Genomic DNA, 19,264 nt, shown 5'->3' on the forward strand with positions numbered 1-19,264 from the left:
ACATGGAACACAACTCCCAAGACTTTAATCACCAATTATAGAGAACTGGGAAACTAGAGACCTATTATCACAGATTCCACTGCATTTGGACTCTTCACGAAACACAGTGATATGATGAGGCAGAAAGGATTCTACAGAGAACATAATGTTCTCAGGCTCCATTGCGAACACAAGGGTACTAGTAGTAACGTTAGACTTATTGAAAGGGAAATTGAGAAGCTGGAATCATATTCATAATCATTTGACTTATAACATGATGATACTTTCCATGATTTGAATAAAAATAAAAATTCCCTTCCTCAAAATTATGAAAGAGCTGAACTAAGACTCCCACTTGTCTGTGTGACACTGACAGAAGACCACAGGCACTAAATTTCAGTGGAAAAGCAGTTTTATTCACTGCTGTGGTTTGCACATGGTGTGACTGCCCCAAGGTTTCATGTTCTGAAATCTAATCCTGATTGTGTGGTATTAAGAGGGCAGAAACATGACTATGGTGTTGAGGTGGGGCCTTCAAGAACTGGTTAGGACAGCTAAAGTCATCTAGGTGGAGTCCTGGTGATCAGCTCCTGGTGGCTTTATAAGAAGACGGAGTGAACACAAGAGACACACTGAGACATACATGTGTGTTCCCTGTTGCCACAAGGGGTCAACACCCAATACAGCCCCTGTGCTTTGGTTATCCAGAACTGTGGGCCTGAAAGAATCTCTTTTCATTATAAAGTAGCCTTCCTCAGGTGTTTCATCACAGAAATGAAGAACAGACTAATACAATAATTTTTATATTTTAATTTACCTATGTTTCCTATTTTTCAAAAAATAAGGGCATGGTTGTGAGTCTAATTATTAGGCAGCAAAATGCTGGGAAACATCATGGATTTGTAGCAATGAGTGCTTTTATGTTTATCAACATTGTAGAATATTATGGGCTCACTGCAAACTATTGGACTTGAAATATAGTCCAGGAAGTGTGTGCTTCTTTTTCTGACATAAATATTATCAAGGATTTAATTTTGTGAGCAATTAGTTACAGCAATATATAATTGAGCTCTTCTATAGTATCCAGATTGGTTTCTCAAAATAAGTTTAATCTGTGAAGAGCAATCCAGATATATAACTGGAAATCTGGGGAGGTGGGAAGAGGTGAGGGGGAAATGTTGAAAAATATACAGTATTTTGTTTCTCTAAAACTTTAAATAATCTTGACACTTTAACAGTATATGTGACTTCAAAGTTACGAAGTAGCTCTGTCTGAAGAAATATCGGAAAACCACAATTATCACTGGAGAATAATTTCTGAAATATCATCAAAACTTGGATTTAGTCACTACAGATGGACTTGTAGACTCAATGACCAATATGGGAGGCTAGGATTTATAATTAGAGAAGACAGACTCTATAATGAAAGTCTAGAAATAAAATACCTAACAAGATGCTGAGAACTTCTTTACAACAAAATTCTTAAATATTTTGAAGAAATAAAGAAGGGTTAAATTAATAAAGTGTGCAAAATATGGAAGCTATGAATCGAATTAACCCATTGTGTGGTTAAGAGGGCAGAAATCTGACTATAACCCATTTGACTGGACTGGGAAGAACACACACAAACACTGTAGCAAATTCTGAGAGTATAAGTGGAAAGACTTGGTGCGTGAAACACTTGGTACCCCTAATTATAAGATCATTGAACAGCACATTAAATGAGCAGCAAAAAACAAGAAAGTATATTTAAAAATAATTTTTTCAACTGCAAGCATAAGATTAGCCAAAGATCAGTGATCAAGTATTATATATTTGGCACATAGTAACTGGCTTAGTAACAATTTTTGAACAAATGAATAAATAAACGCACTGTATTGCAAAAACAATATAAATATAACTTAGTGACTCATATCCTGGGCAAATATATATTCATAAAAGGTTTTAATAAATAAGTTAATAGCAAGGCATTCAAAACCATGAAAGTTCAGTATAGGCAGACATACATATGAGAACACTAATATAGAGAGAAAAATTTGGGGTTATTTAGACAAGATACGCTGTTAGTAGAAGGACAATCTTAACAAAAGGAAAAGAGGCAATCAGAAATTGTCTAGATGTCACAAACAGGGCTGGAAATTAAAAATATCTTTGTACATGGTAATAATTGAGAAGATATAAATACATAATTTTTGAAGCGCAGGTATGAAGAAGAATGGATATAAAAAAGATCCTGATCCAAGTTAGGAAAAAATGGTTTGAGTGTGGCAAAATCCTAATAACCTGACTATCTAAATGAATAATAATATTTATAAAAATTATTTATAGTTACTAATGAAATTAATTTAAATATTTTATCTCTTTGAAATTCTAGAAAAAAAAGATTACCCACAGAATGGGGAGAAAAATCTATGTGTAGATCTGAAAAATGAATTACCAGATACATGGAGAATGAAGTACCTAATTATCTAATATGTGGGAGGAATTTGGTTAATTAATTCAAGGTTTCTACACAGTCACCTATATTGCTAAACTCTATCTTGTCCTTGTTTATTTGGCTTCTCTGATGCCTTAATAAGATAACAAGTGGAACCATTGGAAGGGTGATTATAATTATGCCAAACATGGTGACATTGACATGGACAGAGCAATCGCGGCAGATATGGGTTCACTTCTGCAGCTTCTGCTATGGTTTCCCAGTGACCTCTTTTCTAAGCTCTGAGAAAGACCAGGCAAAGTTTCACCCCTTCCTACCCCAGGCAAACCCTGGCTTCTTAGACTGAAGACAGGTTCACGGTGGTGGGGAGCAGTACCTTCATGATGAAGAAGAGAAAAATGACGATGACCACGTTGACTTGGGGGTGAATCCACACAGCTGATCGGCCCAGACTTTCAGGGTCACCTATGTGTTTTACCCACGTATTGTTGTCAAACAAGGTACTGATGGCTTCGCGGGGCATCAGCTGAGGGGAAGAAGCAGAGCAAGCAGGTTCTCCAGGGAGAGACCGGATTTCCCTTTTTTTAGCGAACTCATTCCCCAGCCTCATTGTTCAAGGGTCCCTTTTCTCAGGGAGAGTCCACTCTTGGGCAAAACCATTCAAGCTTTGAAGCCTAAGCTGTCTCTTCCCTTCCTGATTTAGAGACCTGGGCAGTGACCTAACCCCCCCCCTCACCTACCCCCAGTCTCCCTAGGGCTGACCTCTCCAGCCATGAATTGACCCATTCCTGGTGGAAAGGTGAACGAGGCGATGACAAAAGTGACAATTCCAGGATATAACAGGCGGCTGAAAAAGAAACAGAATTAACCCTCCCCCCAGCCTAGCCACCCACGGTGAACACCACAGAACTTTGGCAAGCTCAAGTTTCCTGCAGTCCACCCTCGTCTCAGGTCGTTCAACAAAGAGCATTCTCTTCGCCAAAGAAAATAATCTTTATAGAGGAGCCCACACAACTTGCCCTTCCCACAGTATTCCTGTCCTACTGTTTAACACACGCCACCTAGAGGCATTTAATGCCTTCTACAAAGAGAGAGGGAGGAACTTGCGGAGAAATCAGCACGTTTAATGGGTAGGGCAAGGGAAGGGCCGTGACTCACTGCTTAGCAAGAAACTGGCTGAGGGCCTTGTGCTTTCGGACGCCGAGCATGACTTGGCGATGAAGATACACAAATACAGCTCCCAGGAACCCACAGCAAATCCTGAGGGCGTAAGTTATAGGGTTGGAACCTCAGGGGCACAAAACCCTCACCCCTGCACCCAGCCACTGCAGGAAACAGACACCAGACTCCCACCTCCCCTTTCCACCCACCCCCGCTGCCAGCGGGCCGCACCTCCCTGCTTGGGTCCCTTCCAGTCCACAGCCTCACCCCACGCCCTGCTCACCACACCCAGAGCAGTGGCCCCACTGACCCAATGATAGCAAAGGCTGGCAGCTCCTTCAGGTCAAAGGGGAAGTCCATTCGGAAATTGGTTCTGAACAGAGCAGTGATGGTGACTGCAGGGTGAGAAGGCAGGGGTTCCAGTGGGGGCTCCCGCCAGCCAGCCAGGGGTCACCAGCGCGTTGCCTACAGCCTGATTTCGCCTTTCTTCGTGAGTTCCATTTGTCTGTACTCAGTCACTCCACAGTGTGCTCCCTACCCCGTGACCTAGGTCCTTGTTCTTTAACCTTGGGCCTGCTTCTAACTAATCCCACCCACTCCTTTCCTAAATTGCCCCCGCGTCCCTTCACCAGCACCCCTACGTCCGTCACGCTGTCTCCACCCAGGGCCTCGCTGTTACCAGCATCCTTGTTCCACACGGCCAGCACTCGGAACACAAAGGCGCTGAACGTGGCTGCAAAGAATCCTCGCCAGTAGTTCCGAACGGCAAAGTAGGTAGAGGTGACCTCGATGCTGAATAGCACTCCTACGGGGCCAGGGAAGTGGGGTCAGCAACACTCCCACTGCCCCACTGCCTGGGCATGGGGAGTTTTTGCTGAAACTTAAATCTGAATCTGGGGCAATGTCTCTTGCTGTTGCAAACCGCAGGCCTGCCTGGGCTCAAGAGAAGGGACAGAATGGGCTCTCAACCCCCAGACCATAAGGCTCCAGGGGCTGTGTCCGCCCACCCCTTAGTATGTAGGCTTGAGAGGAGTTCACAACTGTTGAATATCAATAGATGTTTAAAGGCGGTTGAAAACATTCTACAGGAAGGTTAAAAAGAAGGAAGCTTCCAGAACAGATACTCAACAGAATTACCCCGCAGAGCTCAGAATTCATAGGGACTCTCTTGACTGCTACCTACCTTCATAGGCTGGGGTATGGAGAAATAAGAAAAGCAGGAGGGGGATTTGCACAAACTGACAATACTCAATATTCCAAGAAAAGAAAGCAGAGAAGTCATCCAAATAAAAAAAAAAAATAGTATAGAAAATCTGACTAAAAGAAACCAAAGCAAGGGGGGTAACCAAGGCTCAAAGATAGAAACAAGCATGCCTAAGAAAGGTGGGTGAGGTAAAAGGAGGCCAATTAGTAGTCCTCATTAGTACTATTTCTGAGGGGAGACACTGGAGCAGAAAATGAGGAGGGAGATCCAGAGAATAAGAGCAAGGGGTGGTGGGGACTAAGTAAGGGATGCTAATGAATTTATAAAAACAGCATTCAAGAGATGCAAAGAGAAAAATCTTTAAACATATTAAGAATAAGTGGGTTGGGCTTAACAATACCCTGTCTCCAATAAAAAGTAAAAAGGGCTGGGGCTGTAGCTCAGTGGAAGAGCATCTCCAGGTACAAATCCCAGTACCAAACAAATAAGTAAATAATAAAAAAAAAATAAATAAAGGTGTTGGACTTCAATTAGATGCAAAGCAAAAGCTGATGACAAAATTAACTAAAACATGGCTAAGCCTCATCTTTATAGCAAAAATGAGGAAGGAGACCCAGAGAGATGCGGCATAAATAAGATGGAGATAAGGCCTGGTGAACATGGCAGGATTTGTCCCTTTCCTTCCCACAGTGAATGGTTGGTTGGGGTGTGCCTGTGACCCACAACCTGCCTTCCGCTTTGGACAGTATCTCAGATGTTAGGATTTTTTTCTCCCTGTTCTTTATTCATAAGTCACGTCTCTCAAATCCCACAAGGGTCTCTGCCTCCTCATCTGCAGAGGACAGTCAACTGGTTGTACTGAGTCTTGTGTGCCCAGGGAATGGAGCCCTGCTCTGTTTTGGTGGAGGATGTCTATGGTCAGCTGCAATGTCACCTTCTCTGGGTACCCACCCCAGGTAGAAACTACACATCCCCCGGTTCTCTCATATTTGGATTATTACAGCACTTGGCACTTTCAGTCCTAGTTACTTGTTCGGATTTCTGAAATCAGCACAGCGTGAGGCACACATCAGAGAGGAGAGGGAAAGACTAGGCTGCGGAAGGGAGAGAACAGAATGGAGTGAGTGGATTCAGCAGGCGGCACCAGGCGAGGGGACCTGGGGCAGCTTTGCTGACCACTCCTGCTGCCCTGCTCTTCCAATCCCATCAGGGGAGGCAGGTTCCCACAGCGGGGTCAGGTACAGCAGGGCTCCTTCCCTCCTCCGTTAGTAACAAAAGCAAGATCAACTTTGAGTGGCCTCAGTGAAACTTTCCAACTTATTAATATTTTACAACAATTTTTTGAAATCCTGGGCTAGATTTTCTTTCCTACAATGTGGATCTGGGACACATTCCCTAGCAGTCTGTCACTGTGTGCTCAAGAATGAGAGCTTATTTTAATATTAGCCTGAGCCAAACACAAAATGTGCTGTTAAAAGGAAACAAAGCTTTAAAGAAACAAACAGCTTTTGGAAACTCATCTCTTGGGTCTGGGACACTGCTCTCTTCTCCTACTCTGGATTCTTTCTCTATTTTTCTGTGGGTTCCTATGACTCTACTCAACCCAGGGTGTTGTCCTTGGTCTCCTTCTCTTGCTCGCAATTTCACTTTTTCCCTGGTGCCAGCTACACCTACATCCTATGATTAGCAAACCTGTTTCTGGCCCAGTTCCTAGGTTTTGGACTCACCTACCCAGCTGTCTGCTTGATATTGCTTGGATATGCCACAGGAATGTCAAGTTCAACATATGCGAAGTGAACTTTATCAGCTCCCCAGCTGTTTCACTTCCCATGTCTTCCACTTTGGTTACTAACACCACTGTCTCTCAGCTGCCTTTGCTGGAAACCTGGGTGTCAGTCTAGGTCTATCCCTCCAAACCTCACATAAAACCAATCACCAGGTCACACCAATTTTCCTTTCTACCACTCACATTTATCAGCCTCTTCTTAATCTCTTCTATGTCTGTCCAGTTTAGTCTTTTGTCATCTAGCATCAGGACTATGACAATGGTCTTCTTGTTAATCTTAGATTAATCTTGTTAATCCACAGGCCAATTCTATCCTGCACACATGTGCCAAAGGGATTGGATGGACATGCAAAGCCGGTCACGTCTCTTCCTTCCTCGAAATGCTTCCATGCTCCATAGCACTTCCCAAAGTCAGGTCTGTGTGACACAAGTCCCACAAGACCAGACAGTCGCTGCCAAAAGAATTTTGTGGGAAATGTTTCCAGCCACGTTTTGGGCATTCACAATGCATGTCAGCATCTCAGATGTTCTAATAACCTTTCCATTTTTTTTTTTTTAAACTACATGTTTAATCAAGCATTTTCCAATTGATTTGGTCTTGGAGCCATTTTTACCTGTTATGTCTATGAAAACCATGAAGCACTGTGTTCTGTAAAACACACTTGGGCAAATCCTAGCTTACAGAATAAAACCTACCTTCTTGTCATGGCCTGTGAAGACCTTCATGGTTCTGACCCATTTACCTGTCCAGACTCATCTCTCATTTTCCCTTTCCTGCCCCCTAACAGCACTCACCTACTGTAATGACAGTTCCCCAGATCTTGACTTTCATGCTTTTCCTTCCATCCAGAATGCCCTGCCTCGCTGTCTGCCTTGTATTTCCCTCTTATTAGTGAAACCTCATATTGAACACTGTCCCAGGCAGCTCAGGAGTAGGTTCCCACTGCACTTGGCCCAGGCTGCCACTAGGACACTTATGTGGGCTCTGATGATCTGTGTGTCTTCCCCCCATTTCAGACATGAGCACCCTGCAAGCACAGGACTGAGCATGGTGCCTGACACGTAATGACAGTAAAAAGATGCCTGTCATCTCAGTAGAATGCTGAATTACAGTTCTTTCAAGGGTGTAAGGAATTGAGTTGCCTACACTGTGAATAAATGATCTTAAGACTAACTTTTCCTTTCAGAATTATTCTATATTCATGAAAAAATAAATCAAATGATGCCACCTACAGAGACCTTTAACATTTGTCATTTAATATAAACAGCCTGAGCACAGCACCTTCATTTCCAAGTGCTTAATAATTTATTTTTTCCTTCCTTCTCTCTTCTTCTTTTTTTTCCCCCTTTTTTTATTTCTCGTATGTGTGACTGAACCCAGGGATACATTGCTGGTGAGCTACATTCTTAGCCCTTTAATTTTTATTGTGAGACAGGGTCTTGCTAAGTTGCCCAGGCTGTGATCCTCCTGCCTCAGCCTCCTGAAGAGCTGGGATTACAGGTATGTATCGCTGTCCACAGCTAAGTGCTTAAAAATTTCTGTTGAGGGCAATGATTTGTAACTTTCCTATGGTTATGCCTGGCCTATACCCTACACATCACCAAAAAAACCTTCCTCACTTATCTCAGAAATTTTGGTTTTATGTAGAAAATGCAGATTAATGGTTAATAGAAACAAAATTACAATAATGGAATTCTTCTGCTCTAAAAACATTCTTTAGAGCTTCTGGATTTGAAAGGCTAAAGAGTAAGTAAAAGCAAATGTGGGTATGGATGTAAGTGTGAATGTTCAACCTGAGTAGAGGTTCTACCGACAGGAACTAATGACTTTGACAACTAGAGCTGACAGCAGAAGTGCCAATGGGTGCTGCTGCGTGTGCTCCCTCATCTCCTTGTGCTGAGTGCTTGGGCACAGGGTCAGCACAAGGCAGCAGGATACGTTTTCATTAACTTTGAACTCTGACCTGTACCCCATTCCTGAGCCAAGCCATTTCAGCGACCTGGAAGACTCCTCTAGGGAAAGTCCGATCACATTTTTATCTTCGAAAAGAACCTCTAGCAGGTGGTCATTTGAAAAGCATATGTCCTGTCTGTATTTTGTTCCTTCAGTTATTAACTTGGTAACCATTTTATCACCAACGAATCCAATGAATGATCCCTATAATCCTGCCCTGTTAGTGTAGCTACAACTGATTTTGACGAATGAATAAACAGAACAGCCTTTTCCAATCACATTCATCTGTTAGTTGTCCATGATAAGAAAAATTGTTGGAAAGACCACTGCTTGCCTTATATGGATAGAAAGAATCAAACTCAACTATCATTTGCTACCAAGAAAAAACTTCCATAAGGAGTCCTCATTTAGAGATGGTCCTTAATCTAAATAAAGTCCACCTAAACTCCCACATCCTTAATAGAACACATCAAAATGTAAGTTTTCCCTTGGGGAGAGAAGTGCATAAATTCTCCTATTACAAGACACAATACATGACAGCAAAAGATCTCATGATACAAATGGGGGTTCAATAAGTAGGGGACTGCGAGACTGCCTGGGTTCTAGTTCCCAGCAGCTTGCCAACAGAATGCCCTTGCTCCAGTCACTTGCTTCTCTAATTCAGTTCTCTCCTCTGTAACAGCTCACTTGTACAGCTTTCAGCAGGAATTGAGCTTAGAACATTCCAGACACTGGTAAATGTTCACTAAAAGCTGTTCTCATGATAAGAAGAAAATGGTTAGTTAGCTCCAGCACTTGGTGAGGCCCACTGAAACTGTTCAGTGAGCAGGGCCAGGCAGGGGCCTGGTGTGGGAGGGGCACTTGCCTCCAAGTGGTGTTCCAAAACAGCAGCCGACCCCCACAGCACAGCCCACCGTCAGGATATCAGTGTAATAGTACGGCTGCTACTAGGGAGAGACAGAGAGGCAAGAGGGAGGAGGAGGGCAAGGGGCAGAGGTGGGGAGACACACAGGGACAGGAAGAAGGCAGAGTTAGAGGCCTAAGTCATAGGGAATCACCATGGTCCCATTGCCCCTGTGACTCCCAGGCCAGGAGAAACTCAGTGAGTACGACAAACAGGAAGTGACCTCGTGGCTCAAGGCCAAAAGAGAAGATGAATAAAAAGTTAAGCCAATATATGCCAGGCAGGTAGGACAGGAAGTGACCAAAGGGGGCTGGAGATGGGGGCACTTGTGGTGAGAAGTGGCAGTAGCAAAAAAGTCAGGTGGTGAGGACAGACAGAAAAGTGTCAACGAATTCTGCATGAAACAGCAACTAGTCTCAGAAGAACACTCAGTCCCTTGATGGAAAAACACTGGGGACTGAGGTTAGGGGTGATGATCTCTGGTCACTCCCTGGATGCCCACCCAGCAGCCCCTTTGGTGAGCACATCCCTCTCCACCCCAAAGCTGTGGCAGCCACTCAAACCTCTTCCAAGTCTGGCTCAGGCAACTGGGGTGGGGAGGAAGTGAAACTTGCCTCCGACAGGGGCTGCAAAGCAGCATCCCACGCCTACCGCGCAGGCTGGCACCAGGAGGTCAAGCTGCCCAGGCACGGTCTGCAACAGAGAAGCACGCGGGGCCAGGGATGGCAGGGGGGACAGGCGGGCGGGATGTAAGCAAGACCAGGGTGGGGGTCAGGAACTGCAAAGGGACAGGGGCAGCGCAGGAGGGAGCGTCAAGGGGCACTGATGGAAGGTCCAGCCGTGTGGACTAGCAAGGTAACATGAGGGTAGAACAGCCCAGCCACCACGGAGGGGCACAGATCAGGACAGGTGTGCACTAGGAGGACAAGCTCAGGCTAAAGAGAGGCGCGAGACAGCCACGTGGGCAGGCAGGGCCACCGGGGAATAGTAGCATGGTTAGTGCAACGTCCCCTCCAGCATCATGGTCAGCCGGGAGCAGAGGCAGCCCTCCCGACCCCCTGTGCACACATGGCTGGCTTTCTCCACCAGCTGGTGCTGCTGCGTTCCACTGTCTCAACCTTACCTCATAGACCCCACAGAACACGGACATGAACTTGCTTAGAACCGCAGCACAGATGCTGGCGATGTGGACGAAAGGGCCCTGAAAGAGAGCAAGAGCCAGGGCTCAGGGTGGGAGGCCGCAGGGCAGGGGAGGTGTCATGGGTACCAAAGAAGTGAATATCTCCTGCTGCAGGAACTGGACGAGGTGCTGGAAGGGGGTCAGACACAAGTTCTGCCTTTGAGGTGCTTCAACAGAGAGGAAGATGATAAGCCTGCCTGTTACCTTTTCAGATGGTGCCAGGTGAGAAGCCAAGGAGGGAGGGTGAGGAGAGAGATGGGAAGGAAGAGGGGGTGGGGACATGTGCCTGGATGAAGGTGGCCTGGGGAGGACCTCCTTGGGCCTGTTGAAGCTGAGTAGTGCCTTGAATGCAGTGAGTGAGCCACGTGGGCGTCAGAGATGAGTGTTCCGGCAGATGCGTAGCATGTGCAGGAGTCCCGCGTGGGGACCAGCGTGGGTGGAGGGTTGGGGAGAGCCTCGTGAGCCCAGCACAGGGAGCAGGGCAGGCTGGCCGGCTGGAAGACTGGGCGGACGGGAGGGAGCCAGTCAGCCTGGTCTCTCAGTCTGTCCTTAGAGGTTCCCATTTTAAGGGGTATGAAAAGCACTGGGAAGTTCTTGACCAGAGGTCAGAGGTGACCTATTCCACTGCACTGGGTGCAGTGCAGAGTGTCCACAGCAGGGGGCAAAGTGCGTGAGGATGAACTGAGAAGGGAGGGCAAGCTTGAATGGAGAACAGCCTCTTTCTAGGTCTCTGTGTTCTCATGTTAAAATGACGGGATTGTGGCCAAGGCAGTGGTTCTCAACTAGGTGGAGATTTCACCCCTCAGGGACAGTTGGCAATGCCAAGATAATTCTGGTGGTCACAGCCGGGGTTGCTTCTGACCTCTAGGGTTAGAGCTAGGCATGCTGCTTAATACCACACTGCACAGGGCAATATGCCCAGCACAGAATTTTCCACTTCCAGATGTCAACAGTGCCCAGGTGAGAGACTCTGCTCTAAAGCAAAGCCCCCCAGCTGGGATGTGTTTGTCATTCAACCCCAGGAGAGGACCTTCTCAGTGTCTCCCTCCCCGTTGCCTCTTGGCTTTGCCTTTAGTCCTTTAGTGCTCTGCAGTGCCCTCTAGATTGTTCTCGCCCGCTCGCGCCTGCTCTCTCTCTACTCAGACCCACCTCTTTTCCCACCGGGATGCCACTGCCCAGCCCAGCAGTCAGGGCCACCACCTTGGCCACAAAGGCCTTGAGCGTGAGGTACTCCTTCAGGACAACCCCGCGAAGGATTGTCTTCATTTCAGGGATTCCCGAGCCTGAAAGGGTGAAAGAAGGGTTATGTGCAAGTTCGAGATGGAGATTAAGCAGGAGCGAGGAGGGGGATGGGAGGTGGGAGGGCCAAAGACGCTTATGCTGGGGAGCATCGTGGCAAGGCCACCAAAGGGCTGGAAGAGGGGCTGGAGGACGGGAGGAGGTCAGAGTGGAACAGTCTGCAGGCAACAAGACAGAGAGCATCTCCTAGCAGGTTCTCACCAACAGCCTGGGGAGAGACGAGCTGGCAGAAGAGGGCGCTGAAGAGGATGAGAATAAGCGGGAAGGTGACCCAGGCCAGGTACTGCAGAGGAAGGCTGGACTGCATCTGGGCATAAGTCCACTTGTAGGCTGCAGGGACACATGCCTGGGGTCAGAGAATGGAGGAGACCTGACAGGTGGTGATCACTGCCGCGCACGTCTGTAGCACTGCACCGCAGACCTCCTGCTGGTGGGCTTCCTGTTTGCCTCTCCCAGGGGGACTGCTCTCATTTTACACGTGGGAAACCTGAGTCGCAGGAGGTGAATGCCCGCTCTAGCTCCCTCTGCTCCTGCAGGCAGGTGTCGGGGCTGTAAGTCATCCTTGAGGATTGACTGTAGCCCCTGTCTAGAGGCCATGGGGTGACCACACACCCAGCTTGGCCAGAACTGAGGGGGTTCCTGGGACTCTGGGAACATCCTGGGAGACTGGAGCGAGTGGGTCAACCTATTAGAGGGGTACCCACGAACAGTGGATTTGGGCCTCGAGTCTTTGATGAGTTTGGTCCTATCTGAGGCCAGTTGCATCAGACAAGTGGCATCTGCCCTCCTCCTGTATCCAAACCCATCCAGCCTGCCCGAGGTGGAAACCCTAGGAACAGCCTCCATGTGGGGAGAGGCCGAGGGCACCGTCCCAAGCAGCCTACCCTGAAGGCTTTTGGCACTGACATAGTCCATGCACCAGCTGACCAGAGCCATCAGCAGGCCCAGGAGCACCAGAAAGATCCAGTCTTCCCCCAACTTCCTTCTCACCACACGTCCCAGGCGGTGCATACAATCTAGGAAGAGAAAAGGGTTAAAAAAAGAAAGAAAGAACAGACAAGGCAGCTAAGCAGTCACGCCCTGGGTTGCGGTTGAGGAGTGGAGGGAGAAGCTGGACGTCAGGTCTGTGTGTGTTGCTGAATTTCTCCTTACATTTCTGCCAATTCCCATAAATCTGTGAATTCCCTCCTAAAGCTCCCGCTTCTTGGGATAGGGGGAGAGACAGTAGGGAACAAGGCAGAGTGAAGGAGGTGGGCGAAGTGTCTTTTCCTTAGCACCTAGAGGAGAGCTTTTATGAGTGTGTGCAAGAGGGAGGTACGTACAACGGAGCGTCCAGGGTACTCTCGCAATCCCTGTACCTCCTATTCCAGAGTCTTTTACTCCTCAGTCCCCATCACCTTGACATTTAGAATAGTGGTCCTCATCCTTGCTGTCCACTGTAGAACTGGAGCCCATCTTCTTGGGCATCCCCATGTCCTGTTCCTTGTCTGAGAATTGCTCTTTTTGATGGCCATAAATCTGGATGGAAGGAGAATGGTCGATTCCATGCAGAATAGGCAGAGGGCAGCAGGAGATGCACAGGCAACAAGAAATACAGCTGTTTTGGATCCTGGGAGTTGAGGGCGGCGTGCAGGGCGCTTTGCGGGCTCCCTGCTCTCCCCTTTCCACTCCCCAGTCACACATCTCCTACTCTGTTCTATCCACCCCTCCCCGCGACACACACACACACACACACACACACACACACTTCCTTTCGTCCCTTCCTCACCCTGTACTCATGGTTGCCTTCATCAAGGAGGCTGACTCCCCATGTAGTGCAGATACAGAGACTGCACTAAGACTGGGCATCCACAGCAGCCAGGCGTTTTGTGTCACTATGCTATCTGTAGGACTCTATAACTTCCAAGACCCCCGACCCCCTGACGCTGACTTCCCTCCTGGGGTCCCTCTTTGGAACAGGTGAGGATGAACTCCTAGCTTGCACATTTATTTATTTATTTATTTAAGGGTTTGGGGATTGAACTCAGGGGCACTTGACCACTGAGCCACATCCCCAGCCCCATTTTATATTTTATTTAGAGATGATCTCACTGAGTTGCTTAGCACCTTGCTTTGACTGAGGCTGGCTTTGACCTCAAGATCCTTCTGCTTCAGCCTCCTAAGCCACTGGGATTACAGGCGTGCACCACGGCACCTGGCTTGACTTTAACTTTTACTGATACATAAAAGTGGTACACGTTCATGGAGACAAATGACTTGGTTATACTGCCTGCTGTGAATGCCTTCCTTGTGGCCCCTGGGTCCCCTGTTGAGCTTGGATAAACCCCATCCATCTCATCTCTCAGGCTTCACAGGCATAATCAGGAATCAGGCCTGATAAGGGAAGTCAATCAATCTTCTTCCCAAAGCAAGGTGAGCAGCCAGATCAGCACAGTCAGACTTGAAAGCAGCCCCTCCTGACATTAGGATGTGTCTGCGTGGTATGTATAAGAACTCTGACCACTTTTAATGACCCTCTCTGCCCCTGCTATGCTAACTCCATCCTCTGAGGTCAGGGTCAGGCCAGGCCATTTTGCTGATTCTGGGAGAGCCACCTAGAAGAGCTCTGATTTCACAACACAAGTGGCTATTTTATGCATGGTCCTGAACAGGCACACACTAATTGCTCTGCTCACAGTTGCTTCATCTCCTAGGGTGAGGCTAGTGGCCCAGGGAGGCAGTGTTTCCCCTCAGAACCCTGCCGGGGACCCAGAGTCAAAAGATAACTCCCAGTGGACTTTAGAGAACAGGGGCTGCCTCAGCTCCCCGAGGTCCCAGGCTGGCACAGCTTAGACAGGGTGTGCTTTCTACCAAAACCTGGGCTGGGAGGTACCATGAGGCCCAGATCCATCCGGCTAGGCCAGCGCTAACCACCACACCGCAGCAGCGGAGGGGGAGGGGAGGGGAGGCGAGAAGTCAAAACCCAAGTCTCCAAGCGGTGCCATGTCTGGGACGCACTAACAGTCCTGTGTGTGTGTGTGAAGGGTAGAGCAAGTGAGGTGGATGAAATGTGGATGAGGTCGCATACTTGGGCGTTCATTATACAATCCTCCCTGCTTTGTGTAACTCTGGACTTTCCCATCATAAAAGTTTAACAAAGAAAAATTTAAATCCAAACTGCTTCTTTGCTTTCAAGGACCTGACAAACCAACCGGAGCCTCTCCACACCATCTTGTCATTCCTTCCCACCTGAGGCGTCCATCATGCAGGTTTGGCCAGTGTCCTGTCACCAGAAAGCGCTCTACCTGCGCTTTCCTCGTTTGTCAAGCTCCCCCTCCGGAAGTGACCAGTACCCTGGTGAGAATGAGAGCAAGGCGAAGAGGGCCCTCTGTCCAGGCCAGGTTGTTCCAAGGCCTGGGTCAGAGGCCACACAGGTCCCCCGTCTCTCACTATTGCATCCTGTACTGACATCCATGTCCTGCTCCCCAAGTTCCACCTCCCCAGTGCTGCCTCCACGGTTACCCTTGGGGATGGGTCAGGGCTGAGGACCCTCTTGACCTGCACAGCCCACCCCTCGTGCTTCCAGCCTCACATCTACAGAAACCACATCCCGGTCAGCAAACACTTTCTATGTCTGATCTGATCCTCTGGGCACCTTCCACCCTGTCGCACACTGCACTCTCTGTGGCCAGAGGTACACTTACTAATCATGACCTGTAAACCTTCCAGGGTGATCTCACCACTTTCCTTAGGCCCATTTCTATTTTCCCTCTTCTAGATGCCTGAAACCCATGGACCCCCACCCCTGGAGGGTGCTTATCCCTAATTAGTTGGCCAGTTCCCTTTCTGGGATCAGCACCTTTCTGAGTGGTGCACATAATAGGTTCTGATCAGTCTTGTCATCTAAGAGCCTTTTTTTGCCCCTGTGGTGCCCAGGACCTCGTGCAAGCTGGACAAGTGCTCTACCACCGAGCTATGTCCTCAAACCCCTAAAAGCTTGAATGCATTTCTCTGCTCATTTAGACATGGGTAGGTGTTTGATTACTGGCAAACCACCAGCCTGTTTTCTCCACTTGTCCCAACTCCTGTCTTCTGCCTTCTGCAGAAGAGTTCCTGAGTGTGTGTATTCTGTGGGGGGTTGCATGGCAGAAACCCCCAGGGTCTGCATGTGGCAAATGCTGGTAGCACAGAGCATGTGGGCTCCAACTCGAATTACCCTGCGTGGGTTACGTAAGCAGGAGCTTCTCCTGGATCTCTTTCTGCTGCCTCCCCACAGGAGTTGGTTATCCTGTTAGTAAAGACTACAGAAATGTGCACGTGTGTTTCTAGAGTGCACACTTAGGTGAGCCCACACCCTTGAAAGGTTTTCATAATTTGAACATATTACTACGAACAACTTTTACAAAGTTGAAAAGTGCTCCCTCTCTTCACCGGATTCCTAACTTACCGGTCCCTGGCCCCACCTTCTCCCCGTCCACGCCTCCCTCCCGAGGACCTTACCTGTGTGGGGTGGGCGTTGTGCCGGGGAACTGCGTCCTTTCGGAGCCGGTGCTGAAGGCCCCCATTCTCAGATGGCAGGCCATAGCTGGTGCAGTGTTCAAAGGGCATGTACTGGTACTGGGGGGCACTCCCCCACCAGCTTTGTTCACCCCCATGCCTCTGTGACGGGGATCGCTCCATGCGGCCTGCCCCCCAGCCCTAGTCAGGCCTTGGCCTGCTCGACCCCGTCCTCCCCCCAGGGCAGCTCCTTAAGCCTCTGCTCTTGCCTGTCCCCAAGGCGTCTGGGGCAGCATGCCCACCTCCAGCTATTTATAGATGCCTCCCCATCACATGACACCCCCCCCCCCAAGCCACATATGATCTGCTTGGGGTCGAAGCAGGTGTGAGTGCAGTGCTGGGTGGGGGTGGGGATAAGAACCTGTGGGACAGCCCCACAGGGAATTCCCTTCACGAGCCAGCAGCATTGTCCCCTCCCTGTCACTAGTAGGCTTCCAGCCCCAGGTCACTGGTTCCTCTATAAATATCACTGGGGCAGGGTGGGAAGCTGCTCCGTGTGCTCAGGCTGAGTGCTGCACGGGTGGTCTGCACTGAAGCCCCAGTGCCCACCCCTCCTCAGCACACGGAAGGCGAGGGCGCAGTGCTGAAGTGACCAGGTCAGGAAACTCACCTGGGAGAGCAGCTGGTGCCTCTCTGCCATCGCTCTCCGTGGGCTGGTCTTCTGCTCTGTATCTTCGCAGGGTTCAGTTCTCACCTAGATCCTGCACTTCTATCTGCCCACTCTCCGACCTACGCCATTCCCTGCTGACTCCTTCAGCTCTCTGCCCTTGTCTGCTCTGGCTGCTAATAACCTTTGGTGCCAGCCCCTTGATCCCATCCTTATCACCCCCTGGGTGTGGAACGTTTGAGGGAAGCAGGGGTAATAGCCTTGGGTTCTCGAGCTTCTCCCCTTTCCCAGACTCACATGTATCGAGCACATGGCCAGCCCAGATCTACAGGGAGGGACTGAGCCCCCACTTAAACTGTGGAGCCCATGAAGATTCTGTCAGCACAGGCAGATAACAGGGAGAAGCGGAAATTAGCTGGAGGCATAGGCACAGTGGTGGGAAGGGAGTGCGTCCCATGATGAGACAACAAACAAGACCATGGGGAAGTAACCTCTTATTCTTCCCCTTTCAGGCCAATAAATAATTTTTGACCAAGGCCAATCTACCCCATTCAGTACTGTGTCTATTTCACACACTTTCCTAAGACTCCTTCCCTATGAGCGCATTATAGGAGGAAGCCATAAACTGAGGCAAAGTGTAGTTTAGGATTCATCCCAATTCAGGGACCAGAAAGTAGGGACACCAAACATCTGGCCCACAATGTTAATTTTGACCTAAACTAAATGGAGTCACGCAAGGCAATTGGGAAGAGGCATATCATTAAAAGTACCTTTTCTAGGTGCTCAACGTTACTAACCGTCAGGGAAATGAAGTCAAAATCATGAGATATCACTGCACACCTGTTAGGAAGGCTACTATTAAAAAGACAAGCAGTAAGTGTTGGAGAGGGTGCAAAGAAGAGGGAACTCTTTTGGACTCTGGGTGAGAATCTAGGCTGGTACAGTGTTTATGGAAAACAGTATGGAAATTCCTCAAAAAATTAAAAATAGAAAGACCATATTATTAGCAAGTCCTGCTTCTAGGTACGTGTCCACAGAAAAGTAAGTCACTCTAAGAGAATCAACACTCAATGCAGGACTGACTATTCACAACAGACAAGATACAGTAACAGCAGATCAACAGATGAATGAAAAGAAGATGTGGTGTGCGTATACAATTGGCTATTATTCAGCCTTAAAAACAAGGTAACTGCCATTTGTGACAACTTGAATGGATCAAGAGGACATCATGCTAAGTAAAATATGCCAGAAAAAAGATAAATACTGCATGATCTCACTCATGGGTGGAATCTCAAGCAGTGAAACTCAGAAGCAGAGAGCCGAAGGGTGTTTCCAGGGGCTGGGTCAGGGGTGTAGGCACTGGGGAGATGGTGGTTAAAGGGTACAAGGTTTCAGTTAGCAAATGAGATCTGGAGATCTAATGTGCATGGTGACTGAAATTCTGTATTGTGTCTGAAATTTGCTGACGGTAGAGCTTAAGCATGCTCAACACACACACACACACACACACGGGTAACTGTGAGACGATGGTTAACTACCTTCATTGTAGTGATCATTTCACAATGTATACATATACCAATACATCAAGTTGTATGCCATAAATATGTACAATGTCTATTTGCCAGTTATGTACCAATAAAATTGAAAAAAAATTCATCTTTCCTATCATTAGTCCATAACTCCCAAAGCCTATCATCCACCTTTCAAGATGACAAATATGTGCGATAGTTTTAGGGACTAAAGGTTCTGTGAAGATACCTGCTCTTATTGCAGGCAGTAGATAAGGAAGGATCTAAGGAACTGGTGTGAAATGAAAGGAACACTTTCTCAATAAAGAAAATAGAGTGGAAAGTGACATTATATTATTGAAGTCCTTCAGAAACAGAAAAGATTTTCCACTTGTTTGTGGAGTCTGTCTCTTCTGGAGGTAAACAGAACAGCCTGTCACAACTCAGACTTGGAGGCAGAGACCAGAGCGGCCAGGGAAGAGCTCACGCCTGGCCAAACCCAGTGGAAGCATGTAGTCCAAAAGGAAAGCACCGACTGCCACTCTAAGAACTGTGTGCTCAAATTAGGAGGATCAAGAACAAACCTGCAGGCCTATGGAACTGTTATTTGAAAAAGTTGTACAGTGGCCACATGGGGTGTAAGTGGCAGGGAAGTTTGGGTTTGGGGGGTACAGGTGCTTGTATATGATAGTCCTATGCCTCTCTCTCA

The 19,264-nt window shown here is 48.0% G+C and overlaps 1 protein-coding gene across 3 annotated transcripts in view; it reads right to left on the reverse strand.

The window, feature by feature from the left end:
* Clcn1 (chloride voltage-gated channel 1) overlaps positions 1-16,642 on the reverse strand; it is a 31,378-nt gene extending 14,736 nt beyond the window's left edge. The window contains exons 1-12 of one of the 3 annotated variants that reach the window (XM_047562594.1): positions 16,384-16,642; positions 13,302-13,422; positions 12,789-12,920; positions 12,106-12,234; positions 11,755-11,888; positions 10,549-10,626; positions 9,387-9,465; positions 4,257-4,382; positions 3,888-3,972; positions 3,575-3,676; positions 3,179-3,263; positions 2,793-2,942 (exon numbers count right to left, since the gene is read on the reverse strand). In XM_047562594.1, coding sequence (XP_047418550.1) covers positions 2,793-2,942; positions 3,179-3,263; positions 3,575-3,676; positions 3,888-3,972; positions 4,257-4,382; positions 9,387-9,465; positions 10,549-10,626; positions 11,755-11,888; positions 12,106-12,234; positions 12,789-12,920; positions 13,302-13,422; positions 16,384-16,563 — 1,401 coding nt within the window. In that variant the 5' untranslated portion in view covers positions 16,564-16,642. Of the gene's footprint in view, positions 1-2,792; positions 2,943-3,178; positions 3,264-3,574; positions 3,677-3,887; positions 3,973-4,256; positions 4,383-9,386; positions 9,466-10,548; positions 10,627-11,754; positions 11,889-12,105; positions 12,235-12,788; positions 12,921-13,226; positions 13,423-16,383 lie in introns of those variants that run through there. The other 2 variants (XM_047562595.1, XM_047562597.1) reach the window with 2 other exon arrangements.
* Between the last annotated feature and the right edge of the window lie 2,622 nt (positions 16,643-19,264).

Source organism: Sciurus carolinensis, chromosome 8, assembly GCF_902686445.1.
Source record: "Sciurus carolinensis chromosome 8, mSciCar1.2, whole genome shotgun sequence".
Classification (NCBI taxonomy): Eukaryota; Metazoa; Chordata; class Mammalia; order Rodentia; family Sciuridae; genus Sciurus; species Sciurus carolinensis.